The 27,123-nt window shown below is 41.1% G+C and overlaps 1 protein-coding gene and 2 long non-coding RNA genes across 9 annotated transcripts in view; 2 read left to right on the top strand and 1 right to left on the bottom strand.

Annotated features, from left to right (window-relative positions):
- The window catches only part of LOC139989517 (dipeptidase 1), a 233,425-nt gene that overhangs the window by 28,591 nt on the left and 177,711 nt on the right, over positions 1-27,123 (bottom strand). For all 5 annotated transcript variants that reach the window (XM_072007986.1, XM_072007987.1, XM_072007988.1 and 2 more), the window contains 4 exons: positions 24,883-25,036; positions 15,088-15,220; positions 8,877-9,027; positions 3,591-3,660 (listed from right to left, as the gene is read on the bottom strand). In XM_072007986.1, coding sequence (XP_071864087.1) covers positions 3,591-3,660; positions 8,877-9,027; positions 15,088-15,220; positions 24,883-25,036 — 508 coding nt within the window. The remainder of the gene's footprint in view (positions 1-3,590; positions 3,661-8,876; positions 9,028-15,087; positions 15,221-24,882; positions 25,037-27,123) is intronic.
- Positions 1-27,123, top strand: part of LOC139989526 (uncharacterized) — a 119,977-nt gene that overhangs the window by 33,134 nt on the left and 59,720 nt on the right. For 2 of the 3 annotated variants that reach the window (XR_011800356.1, XR_011800355.1), the window contains exon 2: positions 15,121-15,247. This is a non-coding gene — a long non-coding RNA (uncharacterized lncRNA). Of the gene's footprint in view, positions 1-13,658; positions 14,284-15,120; positions 15,248-27,123 lie in introns of those variants that run through there. The other variant, XR_011800357.1, reaches the window with a different exon arrangement.
- LOC139989527 (uncharacterized) lies at positions 2,360-5,257 on the top strand. The gene is made up of 3 exons (XR_011800358.1): positions 2,360-3,675; positions 4,033-4,381; positions 4,453-5,257. It is a non-coding gene; the product is annotated as an uncharacterized lncRNA (long non-coding RNA).

Here is a 27,123-nt window from a genome sequence, read left to right as displayed (position 1 = left end):
TGGCGTGACCGTGTGGAATTTTTATTGAGTGCTTGAGGGAGCTGTTTATTACGCAGGTGTGGGTGAGAAATGGTGTAGCCGCTGAATGAGGTATAAAAGAAAAGTGGAGGATCGTATATAAAACGTCTCGGTGCACAGATGAGGCTGAGTGAGAAAAAAGCTGATTCTTTTAAGGGTTAGACATATACATATGGTATATATATATATTTACTTATATATTTATATATACGTGATATGCATACGCATGTTCTAGAGAATTCATGCAAACCGTGTTTAATATGTTCGTAGGGATTTCATTTATTTCGCGAGATAACAGGTATAGCTTCGTACATTTTGATGAAACTAGGTTCTTTAAACGTGTTATTCTCTTATGTAGAAAAATAATTAAATGGGGCAGATAACAGGTAATTCATTGATTGGATATGGTTGTATGATTAATAAAAGATTTTTTTTTAATACAAGTTTTTACGAATTTCGGCTATTCCATTATACGAACGATTCAACGCGATCAACTATTGGATTATTCGAGAAATTCGTAATGTTTTCAATACGAGCTATCGAATAATAAAATGTTTCGAAAAATACACTCTAGTAAAAATCTATACAGCTCGCCATTACATGCAACACGAGTCTCTCAAGGGAATTCACCCTTTCACGTTCGTCTAAAATTACGATACTTTCTTAGGATATTTTTTCAGAATATTTGTCCATCTTCAATCTGCCGAGTAATTTGAAAAAAAAAACAAAGAAGGGGAACGTTCGTATTCTAAAAAGTATAGGCTAAACTCCTGCGTCTCGGGCTAAAACGAGAACTCGATGTTAGTCGGCTGACTTGTTCTTTTCTCCGCGCAAATAGACAGGAAGTTTCATGGATAGTGCGGCAAAACTTACCGAACGAGATGGCGGAGAAGAAAAGAATAAAAACAGCCGAGGACAATCACGGGGCGGAGTATCCGAAATTTCGCGGTGGAAACTTAAAATGGACTCTGTACCACGATTTTCCGTGGATGGGAGAAACGAGAGAAGCACGGAACGAATCTCTGAACAGTGTTTGTCGGATGTTCGTGTGTTCACTCGTTTTTCTTCCCTCTGAACGAGAGCGTAGAACGAAGTCTGGTTGGATCGCGAGAAATTTTCGAAAAGAAAAGAAAGGGCAACCAGCATGAAAGGATGATCGAGTCAAACGAATAGCTGTTACGCGACCGAAACAAACATTTCGACTGGATACTAAAGCTTAACGAGGTTAAAACGATCGCGGGAAAACGTAAGCGGTCTTCATTGAATATTTAAACGACCATTTTTCCCCTCTTATCTTCTTCTTTCTGTTCATCTCGACCATAGAACTTTTCGTTGACTTAAGTCACGACCACAGTTTCCAAGTCGTTTCTCATACATTTCTCTTTTTCCCTCTGTACACCATCCTCTTTCGCTATTTTACTCTCTGTTTTTTATCTTTCTCTTTCAAGAAATGCTCCGGAGGAACGTTAGTTTTTGTCTCAGCGGTTACGCAGAAAGAAATTGCAATAACAGCTTGACACACCGAATTTTCCCCATATAACTTACGAACGCAATTCGCGTGCTCTCATCTCGCGGAATGGCGTTTCGCTCGGTGAAAAACGTAAAGTCCGGCGAAAATAATTAGATGAGAATGACAATCGACTAAGCACCACGAACACGCCGCTTAACACGGGGATAATATTTTATCCCGATCTTTCGGTTCTTGCCCATGCTTCTGGTTTATATCGCGGTCAGAATCCTAAAGTCGTTTCTCATATATCTCCCTTGCCGTTGGAAAACATCTCTCGGGGCTGTCTGCCGTTTTTCTAACATTCGCCAAATAGAACACGGTGGCGAGCTCTCGTAACTTGGCTGGAGTATACCTGACTTTCCCAAAGAAAAAACACAGTCGAGTTAAACTTGAGTGTATCGCTTTAATCGTTTCGAAATTAATGTTGTCAAACGGAACGACGACTGCACGAAGTTTAAACGACGCTTCGCGACAGCGGAATTACACCTCTCGAACGCTAAAGCAGTCCTTCTCTGACTCTAAAGAACCATGTCACGAAGCGATACCACTCGAAATTATCTTTCATGCATTTTCAAATACGCAGGATGCCTACGAAGGTACACGGTTACTTAAAGTTAAAGTTTCAAACACACGCACTTTTAGAAAATTCGCGTGACTTTTATTTTGTGCCGAAAGAAATTTGCTTTCTATCTTCTTGTCGCACAAAAGGGATCGACGTCTATTTTTATTATATTTTTTTTGTTTGTTCGAAGAATCGAGAGAAATTCTACGAACTTGAAGGATAAATCGTATTTCCTTTTTTTCTTTTTTTTTTTTTTTTTTACAGAGAAGCAGTTTTCAAATTTAGTACATTGTCAATCAATGTCACATCGTTCTTTTATTTGACTCTGGAATAAAGTATGCGTTTTTTCATCCATTCAAAATTTTCAGAATGTTGTTTGGTTCCATAGTTACTCGATTTCCATAATTCCATTGTCAGCGTATCAGTAATTTTGAAGGAATTCGCATTTTTGAGCTTGGCGAAGATCTTCTTGTTTAATCGTAAAGCGACGTTAAAATCAGAAAATCAGCAGAAATCGACAAAAATATACTTATCATGTTTTTCTTCTATGATCTTTGCATGGAATGTGTGAACTATGAAAATAGAGCTTTACGATTCGAAGTATGCGCGCTTAAAACGCGACCGATTGTTCCCTACGGCTGATCGATGCTGCCCATAATTTTCTTTCGTATAAGGGTAACGTTCACTCAGGAATTCATGAATACTTCGACGCGAATACCACGAATGCCAACGGGTAATTTTCATAAATAACTCGCGTTTCAAACTTCCTTGCGAATTTCAAAGATCAGCTATCTTACGTAACTCTACCTCTTTTTCATCATTTTTAAGGACTTCCAATATTTCAAAGGTTTTCTTCGTGAATCGATTTATCGGTTAAATTTTCATTGAATTTCTCCATGTTTATGGTTCATCGATCCGATTGACATGGATTTACGATCGAGTTCGCCGCACAACTATCTTGCTGGTGAAGAAAGTGTCATTTGGCGAAGTAACGCGTAGCTAGAGAGATAGACATTTGCCGGATGTTTTAATCCGGTGCGCAAAACAGCGCGAGTTCCCTCGTCACGGTAGAAAATCCTGCCAGTTAGGACGAACGCTGTGCCTCCAGTAAAAACTCAGCCACTTATCTTGCTCAGAATCACACGCGAGTTTAGTTGCACGCTTTATCATTTAATCACACACTGATGAAAATTTCATTCAAATAAATGGAGTTGGGATATTCGTTTCGGACAGATCCACCGTTCGATTCAAAATTCCGAAAACGACTTACTGTTCTTTTTGTTTAATCGATATTCCAGGTATCGGATAAGATCGATCGTCTTTTTAATTTTCTGCCGTACAACACGTCGGTCTTCGCGTTTCACGATTGACGTACTACACGCGTATACACGTTACGATACACGTTCAACGCGTTTGCCGATGCTCGTTATACGGCTATCAAAGGGACATCGGAGCAATGGTTTTCGATCACAGAAGGAACAAAAGTTTCTTTCTACTCACCTTGCCAAAATTGGAGAGACCACCGATGCGTGCCACTTGACCGGGTTCATCCGCTGTGCTGCATTCTGCCCTAACGAACCAATAGGTCAGTAACTCAATGGCAACAATCCTCAGCATTATTGTCGTACAATGCCCTCTAATCATAGAGTTTCACGTTCGTAATACCAAGCAACGCGACTAGAATTGTTCGTCGAACTAATGACTACGGAGATTGTGCAAGTCCCGTATACAAACGTCTTGATTTGAAGCACGAATACCACGCGAATGTCCGGCTACCCTGTGATTGAAACGTGCCTTAAGCCGGAAAATAATTCGGAGCCGTGAAATACCGTACGAACGATAAATCTCTGTCCACAGAGGATTAATTACTATTATCTAGACGAATTTAGCGGGGAACGATAACGTCTGTGGACGGATTCGTAAACATCTCTCACGTTGATAGGATTACAGGGAGTCGTGGTAGGCGCGGACTACCAGGAACGGGTTTCGAGGAGTCTGAGCAATTTCGGGACCATAATCGTCTGTATTAGCGCCATGTTCTCTAAGCTGGCAAACGGAACGATGATACGATGTTCGCAATGCTAACTGACGCGATAATCGATCGCCGGAGGAACGACGAGTAAACGACGAGTAAACGACGAATGCGATCGATTTCGAACGGATGAAGTTCTGAATCCGAGGTCGGATACTTTGCATTTTCCTTTGATAATTAGCGAATGGAAAGACGATGGCCGGCACTTGGTCATTTAACTGAGCTATGCATGTTCGGAATAACCAGAATTGATACGTGAGTGGTTGAAATTTCAATCATTTGCTCTCCGTGTAACTGATTAGGATGGTATTTTCTATTTGTTTCAGACAGATACAAGCAACGAGTAGATGTCCACTATTTGTGGTTCACTAATTTGGTCTCGATGTTTGTTAACTAGAATGGGATTTTCTACTTGCTTCGAATACATAGATATGCGAGTGACAGGGAATTGGTCTCGATGCGTGGCTAGCTATGATGGGATTTTCTACTTACATCGGATGGATGCGCGAGTGGTGGGCATTTAGCCTCGAGGCGCGGCCGACTAGGATGGGATCTTCTACTTGCTGTGACCAAATATATGCATAAGTGGAGCTATATGGTCTCGGTCGCTCGATGTCGACATATGGCGACATATGGACAGAACGGAATTTTCTACTTGTTCCAGATAGATTAAAATCTGATACGTACTCAATGTTCTCCTTCTATTTAACATATACCAAGTATAGCACCGAGTATAGAATTTGGACAAAGCGAAAGGCAAGGATAAGGGCAGAGCTCGAAATAAAAATTTTTCATGTGATCACGCGAATAAAGACCGTTTATATTCTACGAATAACCGTGTGTATTCGGGCTAAATGAACCAATTACCCTTTGGTAGAGGATGACACTCCCTGTAATTAATTCAAAAGCATTGCTGCTAATCACGCAGCTGTAACTGATACCTATATGTGATCTATTATTAACATAGTATTGACCTTGTGTCTGATGATATTTATATATTTATATAATTACAGCGAAATAGAGATACGAAGTGAAATATTAATTTGGAAACGAGAGTGTATGATCAATGTCAATGTCTTTGAGATAGTTACATATATAACAAAAGAGGCATTATATAGATCCGACTTTTAGAGTGATTTTACAGAATGACTGCTAGGATCGTACAATCGATTTCGATATTCCGCATTTGATTTCTTCGTTGCGTTATAATAAAATGCTACATTACGTAGATTTAATAGCTCCAACTAATAACGAAAATTCGTGTACCCTATCCTCGTGATTGTACGAGAGAAGCTGAGGCTATAGCTGAGGCTATGAACCAATTTCCACCATTAGAGCCGTCAAATAGAGAGATGGTAAGTTCACGTACCAATATACTGGTCATTCCTACTTCAGCTCGCCATTAGCCGAAACGTCTCCCCGTATAGATATTTATCTGGTGTCGGTGGAATCTATTGGAGTTGTAAAACGCGCGCGGTCGATACCGGAAATTCCGAAACGCAGATAATATTGTTACGGTTCCATTAATCCGCGCATGATTCATTGTCCCGCCAGTTACGTAATGCAGCGTATAAATAAAGATTGGATCGGCTTTGCCAATGTTATAAATTTCACGGTCGAAAGATAGGATCGTCGATCATCGAGCCCGCATTCCTCAGATTTTTAACTATGGCGTGATTGTGTGTTGTTGTATTGCGTTCTGGTGTTTCCCTTTTAAGCCCGTCGAATTACAATGTCCTGTTATGTGTCACGAGTTTGTTGCAAAGTTTGTTCCGCTATTAAACCCGTTCCCTATTAAAAGCGGTAAAAGTTCTGTATACTTGCCATACCCCGCGCTGTTTATTAACCGACATAATAGACGTCTGAAAGTTTCGTTCGTATTAACCGTCGTTTGTTCTACGATGTCGTATTTGAGAATAAAGAACGTATAATAAATGTACTAAAAGAGGATTAAACGTAATAATTTGATATTTCGTACTAACACTTTCGCTGCAATTGGAGTTTCCTTTCTTTTCTCAGGATCGCTGTACATGTATCTTTTACTAGGAAATCTTTTGCATTTGGTTTGTCTATCAACGAGGCTATTTGACCAAACGGTTGTTAAAAATCAAATCGTCAAAATTTATCGTATCACCGAAGGGTAGTATTTTCTTCTTAAGCAGGAGGAAGAAAAGAATAACTGTTGTTAAGGAAGAAACGCAACCATTGTGTTAGCATTGTCGAAATTATTAATAGACAGTAGCAATGAACGTGTTAAATCCAACTACTGGAATTTTTTAAAATAAAATATGATGTTTCAACATATGAAATGTCGGTTTGAAATGTTGGATTTTCCTGGTAGATTTCATTAAGAAACGTATCGCTTGTCTGTGGTATTGTTTTTACACGATTGAATGTTGATTTATGTTCGTTTTCCTCGTGTATCTTTTGTTTCAAATAGCGGTGGAAATCCGTCGGTATTCTGTCTGCAATGCCATGATCAACGCACACAAAACTCGAGTCATTTTCCCCTATGAATGTAAGTTCGTGTAGTTATTCTCTGACCGAAATTGCACATATTAAAATACACGATATTAATATAGGACGATACGAATGTGGGAAAATTTTGTAAAATCCAGGGCACTGATGAATACAATATTCAAAATATCGTATCTGAAAGGCCAATATGTGTCGATTGTAACGATAAGGCAAAAGTACAATTGACTGAACCGAAGAAAATGAACGATTTATATGTTGTAAGTTTTACAGCGAAGAACATAATAAAACAGATTTTTCGTAAGTCACCTTTTCTTGCCACCAATGTTAAGCTTTATAGAAACTATACCAAAGAAATAAATTTTTTGATTATAACCAATACGAGTACATCTTGTAATTTCTACACGTATATAAATATTTTCGAATTTATTCCGAATTTCAGCAATATAATCGTGACAGACGAGTCCCATAACAGTGGCAATAAAATTTCAATTCAATTTCACGTAAAATTTCACATAATATATTCATAGATATTTATAAGCGTAGGAATATTTTTACGATCCAGGGTAGCTATTGGTTCAATTATGTTCTTCGCTGCATTTTTCATGCTATCAGATAGCAATTTTAATTTTACACCCCGTATACGCAGGTATAAAATAAAATTCGTACTTTATTCCGGGGTAACCAGGGCGACGTGTCTCTCGCAAAAGCCGTCGGTTCGTTCGAGACTTTTTATTGTTTCCCGCCCAGTTTTCCGCGTTGTCGTTCGTTTTTCTCAGCGGACGACGTAGTCGGTGCAATGGGTGTCACCTCGTAAAAGGGAATTCGTCCATTGTTTGTTCTAGAATAATATTTCTATACACGCCCGACAATGCCGGCAGCTGGGTCGCGCCATTCGTAAACCTTACGTAATTCCGAATCTCCTCGCCGCATCGCGAACTTGAAACTAAAACAGTTGCCTCGATGTTCGACGGTGTCGTCGAAACAGTTCCACCCGCGGAAAATATCGATACGCTTCCGAACGTAGAACGTATTGTGCTCGAGACATGCCCCAAATGCAACTTCCGATCCATTGAAGATTTCCAAGATTCTGCAATTTTCCACAGTAGCTGTATGTTGTTCGATATATTTTTTGAAATTTAAACGTATTAGACCGCTCCATAAGTAACGTCGTGTAGTATATGACGATTATGGGAGAAACATATATAATAAATATACAAATTCAAGGTGCAAAATAGGAGATTACTCGTGGAACGATTTGTTAGCCGTTTGAAATTTAGAAATTTCGTTTAGTTTTCGAAGGATATGTAAAATTTATGGTGCGTGGATAACGTTCGTTACAAATGTCTCGCGCTTGTATTTTGTGCTTCGCTTTTATTTTATTATTTATTGAACGTTTGTAGCACGTAGCTGTACAACTGTGGGTCTATATTTTAGAAGCGAAATTATTGTTATTCACATTGATTGTAAGATATGAAATGTGCTGAACGCTCTGAAGCTTTAATTAGAATCTTAATAAATAGTATCTTGTTTGTCTGTAGAGTAGATTATATAAAATTGACCGTTTATCTATGTTCTTTGCTTTCGTATTCTAATTTTTACATAAAACACTGTTGGCAGTTTTCCCGTATTCTCTTTCCAATGAATACGCACAAAATCTGTATCATTTCTCGTTATGAATTTAAACTCGGATATTCTACCGGAAAGTTCGTAGGTAATGTTAATATATTTTTTAAAAACAGCTACTAGCTAATCAAATACTACTCGCCGTCGATTTTTTAAATATTCTTGCAGCGATACTAATTTCGAAAATTTCATTTCACCTCATGTAAAATAGTAACAGTTTTGCTTTAACCAAGCTTTAATCGATAAACAGAAGCATATTTATTTTAATCAAAGAAAAGCTACATTTCATAAGTTACCATCTAATATCTATTTGGTGGTGTCTCTATTTTCATTTTGGTAACGCGTTACTTGTTTTCCCATAAGTTCTCATATGCGAAACGCGTCACGATTTACCAATATCTCCCTCGATAAATTGTTACGGAGAAACACGATGATTGATGTGCGAACGATAATGCATTATGATAAATTATCCTCGGCAAAGCTCTTTATATACGATTACGCATTGAACGGCACGCGACAATCACGAACATCGGTTAGCCCGACCATGAATGATTATCTAATTTTAAGCTATTTTCGTTCGAAGCTTCTGCATTAGAATTCAACGAAATATTATATCTAATATAATGGTGCATTGTCTCAATTGGTAAACTCACCAAGGCGTGTTACAAGTATGAGTGAGCGTGAGGTATCTGGCGCCCAACTCGTACAACATCCTGAGAACTGCCAGGCTCGCTCCAACCGCGTGACCCCCTTCGACCCCTATCAGGCTTGCTAATCTACCCTCCTTGTGCGCCCTCTCTATACCTGAAAGCACACGTTAAATCTCCCTTGAATATTCTCGATTGTCATTATTATTATTGTTGTAATTATCCTTATGTAGATACCAGGCATTCTCCAACTTCCACCTTTATCGCCAATCTTCCCAACTACCATCATTTCGCTAATTATTACGAACTCGTTTTCGCGTCTCCCTTCAGATACGTTTAGGATCTCTCACGGTAATGTATGTATATAAATTTTAGTCTGATGATGATAAAGTCGTGCCAGATGCATTTGTACGATTAACCTTTAAGCGGATAGCGTTGCCATTTAGCGAGATATCTGTATCTTCCGACGTAGATATGTATCATTTATCGCATTACGTATTTGAATTTGGAGGATTACAATTTCCGAAGATTATTGATATCTTCAGAAATATTAGGAAACGCGAGCAGATTGTAATATCTAAAAAAGGAGTTTTTTAAAATATTGAATTTGTATTCTGTATATATATATATATATATATATATATAAGGAAAAGATTGAAAATACATAACAGGAATTTGTATTGGTTTTGACAAGCATCTGGTTTAAATTCCATTGAACAAATTTTTGATAAATTAGATCGATTGAAAGGACCGAGAATTTTGACCAGTTCGACCAAATTCGGAATTTGCACGGTGTTAACATTCGCAGTTGTTACGGATACATGATCATTTATCGTTCGTTATTATTACCATATGGTTTATATATCTAGTAATAATTTGTCTAGCCAAGGGCAATTTTCCATTATGATACAGTGTTTCAGTTAGAAAAGTGAGACACGGATGAAAGTATTGTAATTCAATGACTAAAAGCTACATTGTATTTTATACCAGAGTAGCATACATGTAAATGTCTTTTTTTTTATATATATTTGGTGTTAATTAGTAACTCGTTTTTAATTATACTGGACGAATTGTTCAAATTATTTTTCTATATTTGCATGCCACGCATACGTATAATCAAACTGTTTCATTCGAAGAAAGCGATGCATTTAAAAGTTAATTAATGTCACGAGTCGCCTTCGATCCTGGTTTAATAGAATCATTTAAATCATGGATAGCGAGCGTTATCGGTCGGATCATTAATTACGAGCCGTAAACGGGGCTTGATTAATCCCAACCGGAGAATAATGGAACGCGCGGCTTTCAAAGAACAACCGGACAACTCGGGAAATCTTCCTTGCGGCCGGTATTTTGTCAGTATTTAGTCAGCGCGCCGCGAATTCGATTCCCGGCCGGTTTAATCGTTTTAATCGAGTCCGGTCGTGTAAAGGTGGGGCTATCGAGCTCCGTGAAATCGGATTCGCGGGCTCGGTGTCGTTCGGATTCGATTAAAACACCGCGAACAAATTGCGTTAGGTCGTCGGTTCCGGGATACCGATATATACCGCGTACAGCGTGTGTCGTTTCGTGGCGCTGGCGGATCAACCCCCGGCGATGTTCACCCCCGAAGCGTCATTTATCGCGGGGAATTCGAACTTTTCCGCTTTCGACCGCACGCGATAGAGCTCTTGGTTCGCGCTAATGGAAGATCGATCCTGTGGTTAAACGAATTTACTCGATAATCTATAATCTTCGTTGTTCGAATAGAGCAACCCTTTCTCGCCATTTCGCGTAATCTATTCAAACCTTGTAACATGTTGTTCGCACGTGTGTCGTATTTTATTTTTCAACGGTTCTCCGCAGCCGTTGGCACGGAAATGTTAGTGGCAAATTAATAGCGTTTCGTACCATTTGTCTCGAGTAACTTTAATTCCTTCGTGGTGTGTGGCTGGCGCTTACGCTGTATTAAGCTTTTAATGGAAAAATAACTGGAAAGGAAAGGCATGGCCAGCAGCGAGCTGCAAGCTGTCGATGAACTTCGATTTACTGCGTCCGCTGATTTATAACTCGCGTTCCGACTACCATGCGTTCCAGTTTACACTTCGCCTTGGTCTAACGTATACGTAGTAGTAAGAAATTCTTTCAATTTTCTTCGAATTCTCACATCTCCTGCATTTTTGACGTATTTTCCCTCCTCGCGGCGTATCATGCCGTTAAAGTGGTTTTGCTTTATATCTCGTTCAACTAATCGGTTTATAAATTCCTTAGTTCGCTTTCGTAGGTGTAAACGTTTCCGCGTTCGAGAGCTTTACGATCTCTTAAAGGGCTTCGAAACGGGTTATTCGATTCGATCGCGCGAGAATTATAAACGGGAACGGCAAGTTCGTCTTCGTCGCTCGTAAATTCTCCACGTCGAACTGCCGGGACATTTTGAACTATTGTCCCGAGCGTGATAGTACGCTTTACGTCGAAAGTTTCCGAGGCAACGACCGGTTCAGATAAACACACACTTGTCTCGTCTTCCATTGTTTCTTAGAATTATACGATCCTCCACATATCGTTAATAAGTCGTAGATACCGCGACACATTGTCTTGTTTAAGATTCGCTGCGTACAGGCGTATCGTTTTTCTCAGCCGCGTCCATTTCACGTTGAACTCTGATAGTACAATATATTATGTATGCGTACGCAGAAGTTGAAAAAAGCATTCAGACGGGTGTGTTACGTCCGGTGACTCTGTCCAAAAACCAAGCCCCACGCCGCAAGTAAGATGGCAGCCAGATGTCTACACATCCTTGCTGCGTAACCTCAATGGTCTTCAGGACTCACCATAAATCTTGGCATTTTCATAGTTAAGATCCTTCAGACCAAACAAGTATCATTTATTTCAAGCGTTTCTTACATTTATTGTCTACTACGGGAAGATACGAGAAAGTTGGTTTTTCTCACATTCGGTATCTTCCGCTGTCAACTTTCTCTCGGGGGCGGCTAAGACTCTTCTTAGTCCATCAACCTTCTTATTATCCAATCAGAAGGAATGATTATTGCCGTCACTTTCCTAGCCAAAATTGTCATCAACAAATCCGATGGTCCCGTGCGCTAGACACACCTATCCCTAGCTTTCCTCTGCCACAGCATCGTCACTAAACTTCACTGATTCTCCATCTTTCGAACAGTCAACATTTCTTGACCGGGTTTCCATCCTTAGATCAGTCAGCTACTTCACTTATACATACGCAGCAGCGTAACTAGCTTTTATATAAAGTTGTTGGAAATATATAATATTATAACCCGTTAAACTCAGTGTTATACTCATTCAAGCATCCCTATTATCCTAGTCGAAATAGGGAACCGATCTGTTCGTGGCGTCGATTATTCTAATCGTAACGGGAATTTACGACTCCCGTTGACGTGAACCTCGCGATCGCGTTTTAAACAGCGGGCGTTTTTTATAAATACATTATGTGTATCTTTATTTGTATAAGCATACCGCAAATATATTATTATGTCAGTGTTTTATTTATCGTAATTTAAAGAGAATGGTATATCGTGTTTCATGTTTAACGATCGGTATTGACGGTAGTTGAAATTCTGTCGATGTTATGCGTCGTATAAATCAGTCAGGAAACACGGGACGTGTTTTTGCAGAAGTAAAAAGCAGCTTGCAAATTTTGAACAATCGTTCCTTTATACGTCCGAGTGAAGCATATATATTTATGTATATATAGACAGCTACGTATCGCATGTCTATTTACATATGCATGTGCATGCCGACATGCAGTCGCCGTGGTTCGGCTTATCGAACGTGGTAGAACGGTCGGGGTATGGCTTGACATTTTTCCATTCCAACTGAAATTTACTACTGGCTGAATCTTCTTCCGCTGTCCGACGTTTTCTCATCAGATCCGCGTTATGTTCTCGCGCGCGTATCACTACGGAGGAGCAAATTATTATATGGGAACACGTAAAAACGAGGACGAAGATAATCCTGCGTGTTATAGGGTAATCGTAATCTTATAGAGCGGAGATCGTATCGTCAAAGATATCGATATGCATCGATCGATCAAAATCCTCTTTCCTTCTCTTTGAAAATTATTCCCCGTATCCGTTGCGTAACGAGTTTCCTCTCCCTTCTTCGCGCTCCCTTTTCCGACCTTGTTCTACCCTCCGCGAATAAAGCAAGTATCGAGTTTAGATGATCAAACGTTGAGCACACAATGTGTCCCCTTTCGTGTGTCACTATTTACTCTCTTCTTCTCACTTTCGTCAATGTCACTGCCTCGTCGTGTCGCCTAGCAGTCGTGGTTGTTCCATTTTTCTCGTTTCTGTTCGATTTACCAGCTACTTGCGTCGTTCGAGGCAGAGAACGGGCTTGAAATTGAGGCTCGTATCAAAGGCGCGCAGCTTGAATCCCGATTGACGCCCATCGAACTATTCTCGTTCGTCTCGACAATTTCTCCATGGAAGAAGATCAATGGAATTTCGCTGTATCTCGCCGTCACGGACAAATCACCGCGAAATAGGTTACTCGTGGCTCGTAGCTCGGAAGTTGATCGTTACATCGAGAGCAACGATGGCCCGTTCTCGAAGAAACGCCTCATCTTTCGCAACTTAAGATGCATCCTAAATTCTTGAAAGTGTATTCACGGTGACGATAATAATGGGGAGTGCTGGCCCGACTTTTCCACTACGTCGGTAGACGAGCAGGGATTCTCCCGTGTTTCCTCTTGGACGGTTGGCTCTCTTCCAGGGAATCTGAGAGCGCGCGACGTTGAATGGCCAACCGGAAGCAAACATAAGACGGCCGACTTCGGACGTTCGTCGACCTCGATCGAACATTTCATATCGTACGTGCGTAAATTTTCGCCAACGACCGACAGAGGCACGAATAGATTGTTTTCCGGGGCACGTTCGAACGAGAGAAGTAACTCCTCTTTGAAGCGAGTCCATTTGTTACACGGACGACATTTCGCGAACTGCTTGATCGTAGGACGCGACGAGGAATTAATTAAAATGGGAGAAGAGACACGACTGCCACGGAAGATTCATTCCGCGACGATTTTCTTAAGGGAGAAGTCGGGTAAATTCTTTTCTGCCAGCCACCCTCTGACATTGGCGGCACGCCAGAAATTCTAGCGGTGTGTAACGTCGAGCGGCCCATTCTCGGAACAAATAGAGGATGGTAATTCTCGACGTTCGTCGACCTCGAAGCTCGATTTCATATTCCTCGCTCGTGAAGCTTTAGAGCTCTTTCCAGCAGGGTTCTGGAGATCGACGATTTTCGAATACGATGGGCTTTCCTTCTCGAGAACGCTGACTTTATGGCTGACTAACTACATAATATATTATGTATATCGTATATTCGACCAGTTTCGCGAGAAGTTCACGAAAGACTTAAGCTTGCTTGAGTAGGAGCTAGAGATACGTTGAAAGATGTAAGTACGCGGCGCCGCGTGTTTACATTATATTAGAGCTGATTGGCAATTAATAATTTCGTGTTTAACTTACGAAGCAGTTCGGCGATTGTATTAAAGAGTGATACCGCGAATTCTCGCGGCAACAGCAGCGGAACGTTTCGCGTGTTGTTCGACCCACAGCTGCACCATCTACTTTGGTTGACGATTTAATGGTAGCTTTGAACCAGTTATCTAATAGCCCGAAGAGAGCTTAATGAGTGGTTGTACGCATACAGAACTTGTTTAGGGAACAAACAAATACGTTGTGCGATCGATACACGGCCGTTTGTCGATGTTGGTTTGCCCGCGTTATAGCGATAATCGTCACGGTGGTGGCTCGTTTCTTTTGTTGCAGCAAGTCGAACAAAAAGAAAAAATAGAAAATAGGTCGCGTGTTCGTCGTGAAAATTCTTTGACGAACGATACGCGAATCGATAACGATTCGGTCCAGGGGGAAAAAAGTCGAATAGGTTTGGCTTGTCGCCAAACGAACGGCCGCGCGATTGAAAATTTATCTTCGTGGATCGCGTAATGTTTAACTCGATACCTTGCGCGTTTCTCATTTTGTCAGCGATCCTTTGACTACGCGATCGTCATCAGCCACGTCGAAACACGACACGGCCACGATTTTAGTTCATCAGCTTCTCTGTCGATCTACCTCTCCCTTTTTCCTCGCATTGAAACGATTGCCGCGTTAATATCCCGGTCGACTCGACATTCTACGTTGATGCATGACCATGGTTGCAGTTACAAAGGCATAGAATTGCAAGCGAAATGCCTCACCTTCCGCCGTGGTAACGAGGACCATGCTTTCAGGATGCTTGTTGACCAGCCGACGAATCAGGTCGATCTGCTCGAGTGCCAGTTGGACCGAGTCGAGGTGCTGAGAGGAACATGGCACGTAAGCTGACCAAAACTGTAACAAGAACAACAGAGAATCTCGGTGAGTATTTGTTTGAAAATAAATGAAAACCGTACACGTTTTCCTTGAACGTGCAGCGATTAACGACAGGATAAGATAAGATTATTTGAATGAAAAAATAATTTTCTTGTTCGTTCCATTGGTTAACACTGAATTTTAAAGTGTCGCAGCTTAGATGACCCAAACAATTCTATCTTGCTATAAGCCACGCAAAATAAAAGTCAAAGTTTTTGATTGTGATAATTTGGAATTTGAAATAAATTCTGGTCCAAACGATACTTATATCGTTCATCTAGCCATAAATATTCAATTAACGATAGTTTCAAACACTATATAGCACTTCTAACACGGAATCACGACGATAGCACGATTCGGTGCGTGTAGTGATAATAAATCGGCGCGAATGGTAATTTCTCATTTCAATTCGCTATCAGATAGAACTTTGGAAATAATTAAAAGGGTATTACGAAACCATGACCCCGGCAGGATGCCGCTTTGAATTTTAAATACTGGGATATCGGGGGCCATAAATAAAGAGAGTATTTATCCTCCCTGCTCGCAATGTATACACCGGTTAAGAATATATTCTACTTGGAGTAAATTAAACCGATGTATCAGATCCCGAGGATTAAACACGACCCGTGATATTTCATTCGGTCTGATAAGGGGTTATGGGGGTGAACGTGAGCTCGCATAAAAACTCCTTTTATACATCGTTCCGGGGTTGCTATGCGTCAAACGAAATCACGCTGTTCCATATCATTATCGTCGTGGGGAAGACGATTTTTTGGAATAAGGTCTTTCAATTCCTCGAGATATTCCAAATTTAAGACTCTCTTACAAGGATTTACGTGTTAGTTTCGTTGAGAATTGTGGATCTTAGTCGCCGAAATAAACGTATAGGAACACTTAGATTACACTTAGAATTGATATCAAAATAGTTTCAGATTTATTTGATTTGTGATTTACAAGATATTCGTCGATACGCATTTCCACGCGTCTCAGCATTCTCTTTGTCTCACCATCTTTCTTTCCACGCTACCAACGGAACAGTTGCATTCTTCTGTTCTACGAAACGCTGTGCACGCACATACTCCCACACACTCGTACTCATATATGTGTGTCACTACTACGCGTTAATCTAGTGTAGGACACAAAATTACACATATCTCAATAAGTTTAAAATCTCGAAATCTCGAAATGGTACAAAGCCGAGTAAACCTTGTACGTATCTGTTATCTCGAATATCTTGGGCACGAGATTCGATTTAGAGAATCAATTTATCTAAAATATCCTAATATACTCAAAACATGTAAATGGTTTTGGTAAAATAAATCTAAACACTTGATCTGACTCTGGATCAATCCGAACATCGTTATGCAAACTTATTTTATTTTGGTTATTCCTTTTCAAATATAGTTATTCACATGCAGTATATTTCGCTATAGATCATAGGTTGGTTAGTGTAACCTAGCGTACCACAAAAATCGGCACGAACATATCAAACAACACGATAGAATTCTTTGCGTATCCGATTCCATGGCATCGTTGTATTCGTATTTAAAATATTCCGTACAGTGGGTGGTAGAAAAGTTTTGTTTTTAACAGCACCAGATGAAATGTACGTTCCGAGCGTGACGTTGTCGTGGAGCTGTCATAAATCAGCGGGTGGCGCGAAATGGCTTCACCCCTTGTTTTTCCTCCTCCTTTTATTCAACACGACCGTCTCTTCCTCTTTCTCATCAAGCAGCGGTGGTACCAACGTGTGACTCCCGACACGTCTTTTCCCCTCTTTCGTTTCTGCGACTTCATTACCTTCCCAGGATTTTTACGGTTACCGTTTGCTTTGCGTCGCGTCGCCACGACTTAAGCCGCCTGAATGCATTTACTCGCGGGAGCTAATTGCGACACGGCAATGATCTAATCTCTGGCAAAGTACCTTCAGTCGTGGATCGTGCTCGAAAGTCGCCCCGTAAACGACCGTGCCTCCGGAGCTTTTGATTTCCAGTTAATGCAATCATTTCCTCCTACTATTTTCCTGACCAGGCCCGTTACCCAACAATTTCACCCGTGGCAAGAATTTATTCTAAATTAACGGTCGTTCGCTATCTAGGCGCGTTCGAGAAAAGCTTAAAGAGAAAAAGAGAGAGAGAAAAAGATAGAAACCATGAAATTGCATCTTGGAACGCGATACTTTCATAGCAACGTTTCCCTATTGCCAGACGATCGTCGTCTGTTGATCGCATTCCGCGATGATAAATTAAATTTTGATAAAAATACTCGATCGAGCGACGATTAAACGCACAAACTGTTTGCAGAAACATTTTTCTAAAGTTGACGCGTCTCGTTAGCATCCAGTTCGCCTCGAATTTTAGGTCAGACGTTTTATAAAACCGTGTCCGTGTACGGGTAAGATGTTTTCATCTTTTTTCTCCTGTCCTCTCTATTTTCCATCTCTTTCTTACTTCCAGCTGCTACCCCTTCGCGCAAAATCGAGCAGTAGTCACGGTCGGTCGGGTTTTAGGTCAGACGTTTGTAAAAATATTCACCCCCGTCGACGATGTAATCGCGCCGTGTTGTCCCACTTTAAAGACGTGCTTACACACGGCCGTTGACGTGGCCGTTTTATGAAATTTGATGCCGTGTTGGTGTACCTCGTCGACGGAGCACTCCCTCGCGAGGGTTAACAGCGGCCTTCAAACGGCCCACGCGACTCTCCCTCGTGCGTCGGCTATGTGCTCTTTCTTTTCCAATGTTCTCGCGTGATTCACATTTTTGTTCGCTCTATCGCGAACGAATTATACCGGAATAGAACGCAGCGGCAGACGTCGGTATCTCGATTTTTCCGTTCGATACACGCATTCTTCTTGCTACCGCTCCTATCGGTCGGGTTATTCAATTCCCCGAAGGTAGAACGTTTTGAATGGAACACACTCGAGTTATTTCGAATCGACCGAAATTCACTTTTGGAATGCAGCCGTTAGGAATCGCGATTGCTCGGGGATAGCTGTCTCTCGGGTGCAATCGAAAATGCTTGTATCGTGTTCTAGATATTCGACGCATTAAGCGCCTGCATTTTCATTGACTTCCCTTGGCCTCGTATGGTTTTTTGTCAGAAAGCTTCCGGGGCTCGTTACACGGGACACACTGTGTTCGGACTTTTGCGAATTTCGTATGTAAATTGGCTTTCAGAGGTGAACACTTTGACTACACTGGTTTAGAACACTGTTTGGAAAATTGCCATTTTCCAGAGAGACATTTTTGGTTTTTCCTTCTTTTCGGTATCGGCAGTCAGGCGTTGCGCGTTTCAACGGTTATTCGTGCCATTTGCAAATGTACTTTAGCTTTTTTGCATTTTTTCACGCGTAATAGCAAATACGTGTTATAAATCATCAAGTTTCTCAGGGGTTTTGTGACAATAGCCGTGCAGCTAACGGTTTTCATGTTCAGTTTGAATTCTGTGAAACTTTCCATAGGATTGACCAAACTCCTGTCCACCTCTATAACAGAGAACTTCTCTCTCTCTCTCTCTCTCTCGACTCGAGAGTGTGTGTAATAGAAGGAAGAACGCGAAGTCTTAAAAATCCCCAACACGTTTAGTTCGATATAGCCTTCGATGTTTAATCTTCAAATAATGTTCAGTCTAACAAATAATTTTATAGCTTGTCAACAATCATAGCGTTGCAAACGCAGATTTTCGATTGTTGCGCGTATTATTAAATTTCATGGTTAATTAAGTCTTAACTTTACTCTGTGCTGTAATACATTTTCATCGCTTAGAAAAGTACAATGAATTTCTTACGAACGTACAAGTTTACATTTTATGAAAAACCACAGCGAACCGACTCGCGCCATTAAAATTCTTAGACGATTGAATACAACGCGTAACAACCGCTCGCATTTGGCCATTCGTTTATAGTTCCGAGTCCTGTAACTTGCATCCTGCTTCGAGGATAGTTTTAATCGTCGCGTATAAAATTTGACAAGCTCGTCGAATACTTCTCATAATGAACCAGCAGCCGTAATGAGAACACAACGATCTCGTTCCGTTTATAAATAACACATCGTTACGGTATTTCCAGTTAAACGTGAGTTGTCATGGAAGAGGAAGCACGATGTTCGGAGTCCACTAAGGGATGGTAAGGCGATCAATGGTTCGTAACCTTACCGCGGCGGATGCCTTCTCTCTTCGTCTGAATTAACCAAGACAGTGATGGATTGAGTCGCGACTGGCTTGCCAGATTCTGTATATATATATGTATACCGTTACTATGTATATTATGCATACGTGCATACATACGCGTTCGTTTCAGTGAGCATAACCGGCTAGTCACCCCTTTCGTCTCGACGTAAGCAAACTGAATACCTTGAGGAACACGTTGACATTGAGAAACGACGCATAAAATTAGGCGACCGTTTTGTCGCGTATTCCTATCTTAACAGTATACTATGAATTCGATAATGTGTTCCCTTGTAATTTATCGATGTTAACCTTGTTTATTGTTCAAGTTATCTCTCTCTCTCTCTCTCTCTCTCTTTTGCGATGAATAATTGTTGCAAAGTCCTTACGTTTCTTGTCCCTTTGAACATTACTGTCTCAACTCGCTGCCTGTCGCTGTTCGTGCTGTAGCAATTCATAACTAACTCGTTTCCATGCTATTCGCGCAATTAATATGCCCTTTTAATTACGGTATTAATTAAATTGAACCGCGCACGCCACGTTGCTACGTGTGTTCGCGCATGTGCCTAAGAAGCTTATTTAAATTTTCCCCCTTACCGTGTTATGCGACACGTTGGCATTAGGTATAGGGGAAAGTAACGAAGTGGTCTATTCGGGCGTAGGCTTAGTTTAACATCCGCTTTCACAAGCACGACTTTTCGGACTCCGCCACCCCTGCTGTTCCTCTTTATCACAGGCCGTGACTCTTACGCCACGCTTGCCGTAATCGCGTCTAGATGAGCTTCTAACAGATGGGATCAACGGCAGACTATTTTACTAACGAGTAACCAGAGCCAAGGTATTTTCAAAGGTCTCTTACGAGCGAATATTCTTAGGGCAGTCGCTAGTTCTCTCGTTCTTTTTCTCGCAGCTTGGACCGCGAGCTACACCTATACGTATTCGCTACCGCTTCCTCGCAGACGGAAAGCACAGATGTTCCCTCGAATGGAATTCCATTTCTGACGTCTTAAAGTTAAACCCCGTTGGATAAAGCGGAACTACCGAGTTCGCTGGCGATGCAAGGAAAGCGCTGCCACCAAACCTATGTTTTTCACCTTTATGACCCAACTTTTCCCAAGAACGCTTCTATCCAACTTTTATATCGTACGCATATCGGTAGGCCGCGGATATTTATGCTTGGTAATTTCGGTTTGCAGGCAAGGTGCACAGTGGTTAAAGAAAATATTCTCACGCCACTGTATTCGTTGCAGCGTATTCGCGATAACGATATTCGGTAGGTAGAACAGATCGAGGGACATAATAGAAAACATATAACAAAATTCACACAGACGTTCACGGTCTGTAAATAACACTTCGCATTTCGTAACATTTATTCAATGCCGGTTTTCATTTTCTTTTCAATATTCGAAACAGTCACCAGGCCTTAATCGCACGTCATTGTAATCGAAATGGTTTCGTTCGCAATCCTTTGACGAAGGAGCGATCAGTAACGAAACGTGTCGATCACGCAGGGAAATGAATAGGCATCTCACGTTGCGCGCTGCATGCAGCCAATGGGTTAAAATATTCGCAACTTGAAATATTTTCTATTCAGGACAGATTCGTATTTTCAGGCACATTTATAGTTGGCGCGGCCAACAGCGGTTTCGTCGGGTCATATCGGTTATTCAACGGCGAACCAGGACTTACGTCTGAATGAAACAGCGGCTCTGTATAGGGCGAGCACCATCAAATTCGGCATTCATGCGCCACCCGTGAAACAGCCTCGATCCGGAGGCGTCGAGACCGTGTTAAAAATATATATGTATATATTTCCGTCTAGACTGGTAGAGATCGGATCGTGTTGCGGCTGATACGTACACTTCCATTCATAAGTACTATGATATCTACGAAAGCTTAAGTAAAATCATTGTGAAATTATTATTTTAACATTATAAAACGTTTAAGAATTATTATCTCTTTTTTCAGACTGCCTAGAAAAAAATTCATACGTTCAATATTCTAGTATAACTTTATTAATTTTAGAATAGAATTCAACATTTTGTCATCTATATGGTAACTGATCAATTTTGACCATCTTAAGCGTATAAATAAGCGTTAAATACGATTTCACCGACTGTTATGATATTAGCAATGTAATGGACAATTGTCTGTTGAAAAATTTATATATAATTTCTATATAAATTTTCAGATTGGTTTCAAACTTTTCCAGCGTGTATAATCATCGAGTTTTATAACAGCGCTAATGAAATCTCAAAATGTTTCGTATAACGTTCATAATATATTATAATTTGTATTATATACAACGAATACAAAATTTCGATCGATGGATAATTTTAATTATTACGTTTCGTTGCGTAGATATCCTAATATTTATGAATGAGAGAGAAAGAGAATACACGGCGCCAGGCAACACGTACCCAGGCGATAGTCCGCGAGTTACATCGCGAAAGTAATTTCACAGGTAGCAGGTTTCATTACGCAACGTCCGTGCGATTCGTTGGTGAAGAAAGGGCGTGTCGCGGGGGCAACTGCTCGTCGTCTGCTTTTATGCACGTCAACTGGAAATTATAATCTACTTTTGTTCGCGTAATGTTACTTAGGCGCGTGCTTATTTCGAGTCTGTTCCTTTGAATGGACAGAAACGCCGTGCATAGTCGAAGGAAAGATGTTGGTACAGCTCTTTAAACCGTCACAGTTGTTTTCCGAAGGTTTATGAAGTAAAAAGTATTTCTGTGCCTTACGCGTAGAGTCCTTTCGCGGGCAACGCGCCTTTCATGTTGTCGGAAAACGACATAACTAAAATTCTCTCGTTAAGAGCTGTTTCGTTCTTGATTATACACGTTCTGCGCGTAAGAATATTCACAAATTTTTAGACGTTTCATTTATTCTTCCATTGAAATATTTTCTACGTAGAAATTAATATTATTTAGCTTCTTCGTTTATTCCTTCATTTGATATCCCTTCTTCGGGTAGCTGAATTTCTCTTAAACGTCTTGTTCTTCGAAACTTTATATATAACTCTCAATAACCGTTAGACGGAGCGACGAATCGAGCTATCGACGACACGGATAATAAAAATTTAATTTGAGAAATCCTCTGCTGTAGTCGCTAATTCCAACTACAGCGAATCCAGAAATTGTAACAACCAATAATCGTTACGGTGTCTCGACTCAACGTAGAGACCTGCGCCATACATTTATAAAATAACTTATAAATAGTTCAAACGATTCGTTGTTATTAACTAACTTTTCTCTCTCGCGGTTGTAGCCGAAGATTCGAAATCGAAAATCGATATCCAGTCCAAAGTGGGCTTAAAGTAGGTGTTCTCTGTGTTTGAGAAGGAACAGGATAAGATAAATTGTGATCACGGGAAATGTTAATCCTGATAATGAGTTTGGTCGAGTTTCGGTGCAAAATTGTCGGATTAAAGTTCTCTATACTTTAGACGGTTCCTGGCCGAATAAGGAATCGCTTATCGGTAGATTTACGCGATTTCATAGTTGGAACGTTGTTCGTTTCGATCCTCTTTCGTCTCGCGAGAAAGCTGTAACAATCACAATTTTCTGTTACCACCGCAATCTTCTTCCACCATCGTTTAACGTAATGTCATCATCGAGAGTAAAAGGCACAAAAGAGTTTCAGCGAAGGCGATTTTCTATTTTCACGAAATAATCTTATCCCTTCGTATCCCGGGTCGAGTCTCAGCCCGAGTTTCCTCGCTCGATTCCTCCGTTATTCTCACATTTTCCTGAAACACCAAGAGTTTCGATCGTCCATCTCGAAATGGACCAAGAGCTGACTCAACAAGAATAGATTTATTCGATTGCTAAGCCGTGTTGGTGGTTTCTCTTTGTTAGTTTCCGAATATACCTTTCTCTCGTTTACTTTCTACGTGAACTTTTTGGCTCACGCCTTTTTTATTCAATCACCGATTCCGTCATGTTAGCCGTCAATGTTGGCCGATCAAACACATCGATTTTGTTCCTAGGTAATTTTTTCAGAACTGGATCCGTTCCATTCCGTCGTTCTTATACTCTGGATTTTTAATCATCGACAAGTTCTTTTACGAATCTTGTTAAAAAACACTGAGAGCTCTTACGCGGTCTTTTCATTTATCCGATCGATTATGCTTACGACGTAGTTTCTTATCCACGCGACTGTTCTATTTAACGAGCTGTGAACGTCGATCGATTAGAAACATCGAGAGATTCTGTGCAATTGTTGCGCAAGTTGGTCGATCCATTCGACCATTCTTAAGTCCTGGGCGCGAGTAAGCCATAAGAAAGAGACAGGATACCGTGTAACACGGAACGGTGGTTGGAGATTAATCGAAAGGATATCGGAACGAACGAGCACCGCACGACTTCATAGACCACGGTAAATTTTCGTCAGCGCGTAATCTCGTGGAACCGCGAGAAATTAATTATCAAAGTTGTTGGCGGTCTGGTCGGCTCGTTACATGCCGGTTCGTCGCACTAATGGAACGAATTCCGCGAACGAAATTTTTCCCGCGATCCTGTGTCTCGTTGCGCGGGATAATCGCGATAGCGTCGAGTAATGGCGCCATCAGTACAGATAAGGGTTTTACGTCTCTCTTAATTAATCCTGGTCGGTCTGTATCGGGCTACGTGGAACGGAAAGAAGGTGCTGTAATTGAAACACTGTAAAGCAAAGAGCTTCCGACCAAGACACGCGATTCGCGCGTTTGCGGTTCGTTTCGTTCCGTCGTAATTGCAGGGATTTTAAACATCGAAGGGAATGCGATTTTTCGAACTGCGATCCGTGGAGACGAACGAGTCAAGACGACACGCGATTTCCTTCCCCTTTCGTCGTTCACGCGCCACCCTAATTTTCTCAACTGACAAATCGCGTGCTCGATTCGACTAATTACGAAGTCGGTTTATACACGGTATTTGAAAAGTTACGTTTAAATGTAAAAAATACGCAGCACTACTCTTCCATACAAGCAACAAAGTCTTAGTAACACGCGACGGTCGCTGGTCTCGAAGTTATGAAACGTTTTCAATTATCAGCCTTTAAAACGGTATGAGAGATTTTATCGTCTGTCAATTCGAATGTATGTTGTTGCTCGACTCATTCACACCCGTACGATTCTAGCGATCTGAGAAAAAACGAAAAGGTTGGCCGTAATTTTTATCGGGCTATAAATCGTAGCCTGGCGGCAAAAAGAGGGGAAGGGCACTTTTGGGAAAAATGTTTCAAATGGCTGGCGCATCGACTCTCTCACGAGGGTGCCTTTTTCTCGAGAATATTTCCAGCTAAACGTGTCTCGCACGCGAGAGCCAGGCAGATGTAGCGATATGGTGTACTGCGAGTAATTGGACATTGTCTACGGACACCGTCGAAATATATATGGTCCGCTTTCGCGATTCGTGAAACATCTCTGCCACGTACCTCTGGATTAATGCCTTTTCACGGGAGCTCACGTTATTGCGGTTATTATTGTGCTCACCTGCGCTGCAACCATACCCTCCTTCAATCTTCTGAGATCCGTGTGGCTCCAGGCGCTCCGCGACCAAGGGTGGGTATCCCTCAGGTCATCAAACCTGAATTCCCTCAACTGATTCTTCAGGAACTTGCGTATGTTCCATGGTAGATCGTTGTGCCTGCAGCAAACGAACAAAAGGAGAAAATTAATGTCTTTCTAGAATTTATCGTTCAACGTAATATATTACTTCGTTCTGAAATCTTCCGCGGTTTTTGTTGCATCTGTTTGCGAATTAGAAGAGTTAGAGAAATATGGTTGGCTATATACCTCTGCGTTACCTTTGTATCCGTCATGGCCTGTATTTCTTTCTTTCTCGTGAAACGATCGTGCGATTTTATTTTGTTCAACATACTTGAAAGACGAAGACCACAGAGGAAATACACGAGATGTAATTTTTTTTATGTGATTTATTGCTGAAACTATCTTTTAATTAAATTTAGTTATCGGTCTCGCGACCGTCCCCGTATTTCGCCTCATTTATCATCTACCCATTTTTAGTTCCCACTTGCTTGATCAACTTCATAAATTGAAAAGCAGGGGGAAGTGATGATGCTGTAAACGCTATTTTCTAAATTTATTTTACGGCTACTCGCCGTTATTTAACGTCGTCCTGCTGTGATAAATGAACACGTGGAACTAAGTAATTTGTTTTTTTCTTTAAAGATCTCGAACGTTAATCGTGTACTTATGTAATGAAATTGAGAAACTGACAGAAAGTAGAGTCGAGCATTTTGACCTGTGACTTGTTTATCAGCAATCTCAACTACACCACAGCGATTCAAAGTTAACTTGTTTCGACGCTTTATATCTGCTCGTATCATTTCACCGTGTATTTTATACACAGGCGGCGATCCGTTTTATCGAGTGTGACGCGATACCGTGAAATGGCCCCTGTTTCAAGTAGCAACACACCGCATGTGTCCTGCGGACAGGGGAAGCCGTACTCTGGGGGCAAGTAGAATGGAACAGGAGATATACGACGAGAAGGGACGGTAAAGCGAGTAAACTTTGCCTCTTACAATAGCATTAGGCGACGTACAAGTTTCTCCACAGGTTCGGTTACTTCGTCCGCGCTTCGTCTAACTTATTTCATACAAAATCCTTGATTCCTTTTGCGAGGATTTTTATAGACGTTTGTTGGTCAAATATTGGCATGCCGGAGACTCGGGTCGTCAACATTGTTAGCGAAGCACGAGTAGAAATTCGCGAAAGAAAACTCTGTCCAGACTGTGTGTAAATCCCGATGTTTGCTGTGTACGCAAAATTCCATCGAAAATTTTCACTATATAAATATTATCTACAATATGTTGGTATATTTGCACGATATCGTAACTAATGGAATTCATTTGAATATACACACGATCGAGTTTCTATCGACGAAAGATACGCACAGGCGATATAGAGTCGGCGTGAAAGGAGTATTCGAGATTGTGAGCCACGTTACCGAGGCAATACAGAGCGACGAAATACAAGCGAATGAGAGAGGAACTAGGCAAGCTAGGGAACTTCGCATCTTGGAATAGCATTAGCCAACGTCTAACTTGCCCTTAGTTCCCCTGTTTCTCTCATGGTATTCTTGTTCCGTGTTAATTCCTGTTGGATATATGTACGGTGTGTAACCTGGATATCCGATCTCGAGTTACAATCAATGTTACACTAGCTTCCTGTCGCCTTAAGATCCTGCTTAAGGTATATTCCGTACGTTATATCTGGCAATTTAACGCCGAGGGAAACGTATTCGAGGGATGTGTTCATTTAGACTCTGACAGGCACGGTTCTCGAGCGCGTGAAGCTTTAATTAAAGTAATTACGTCGGGGTAAACCGGAAACTTTTCGAACGACGAAAGGAAAAAAGAAAGGAGGTAAAAACGAAGAAGACCGGAGAAGCTCTCCTTCTGTTAACACACAAGGTTAATCCATGAAACGAGTGTAATTACGCGGCCGAGACAGCGACTCGAGGCGCACGAGTTCTTGTTCGAAAGCCATATACCCATTAAAGCTGTATTACGAACCGGGATAATTCTAAGCACGCGTCGCATTCCTAGCCCGTTTCATTCGGCTGACACGCGAATTAACCCGACATAATCGACGCGACGCAGAAGACACAGCCTACGCCGTCTTATCTACGTGGCGAAACAATTTGAATAATCGCGCGGATGTACGATGAAGCGCGGATGACGGCAGAGAGAATCCGCATCTTGTTGG

This window comes from Bombus fervidus, chromosome 7, assembly GCF_041682495.2.
Source record: "Bombus fervidus isolate BK054 chromosome 7, iyBomFerv1, whole genome shotgun sequence".
Classification (NCBI taxonomy): domain Eukaryota; kingdom Metazoa; phylum Arthropoda; class Insecta; order Hymenoptera; family Apidae; genus Bombus; species Bombus fervidus.
This window is presented reverse-complemented; position numbering and strand designations above follow the sequence as displayed.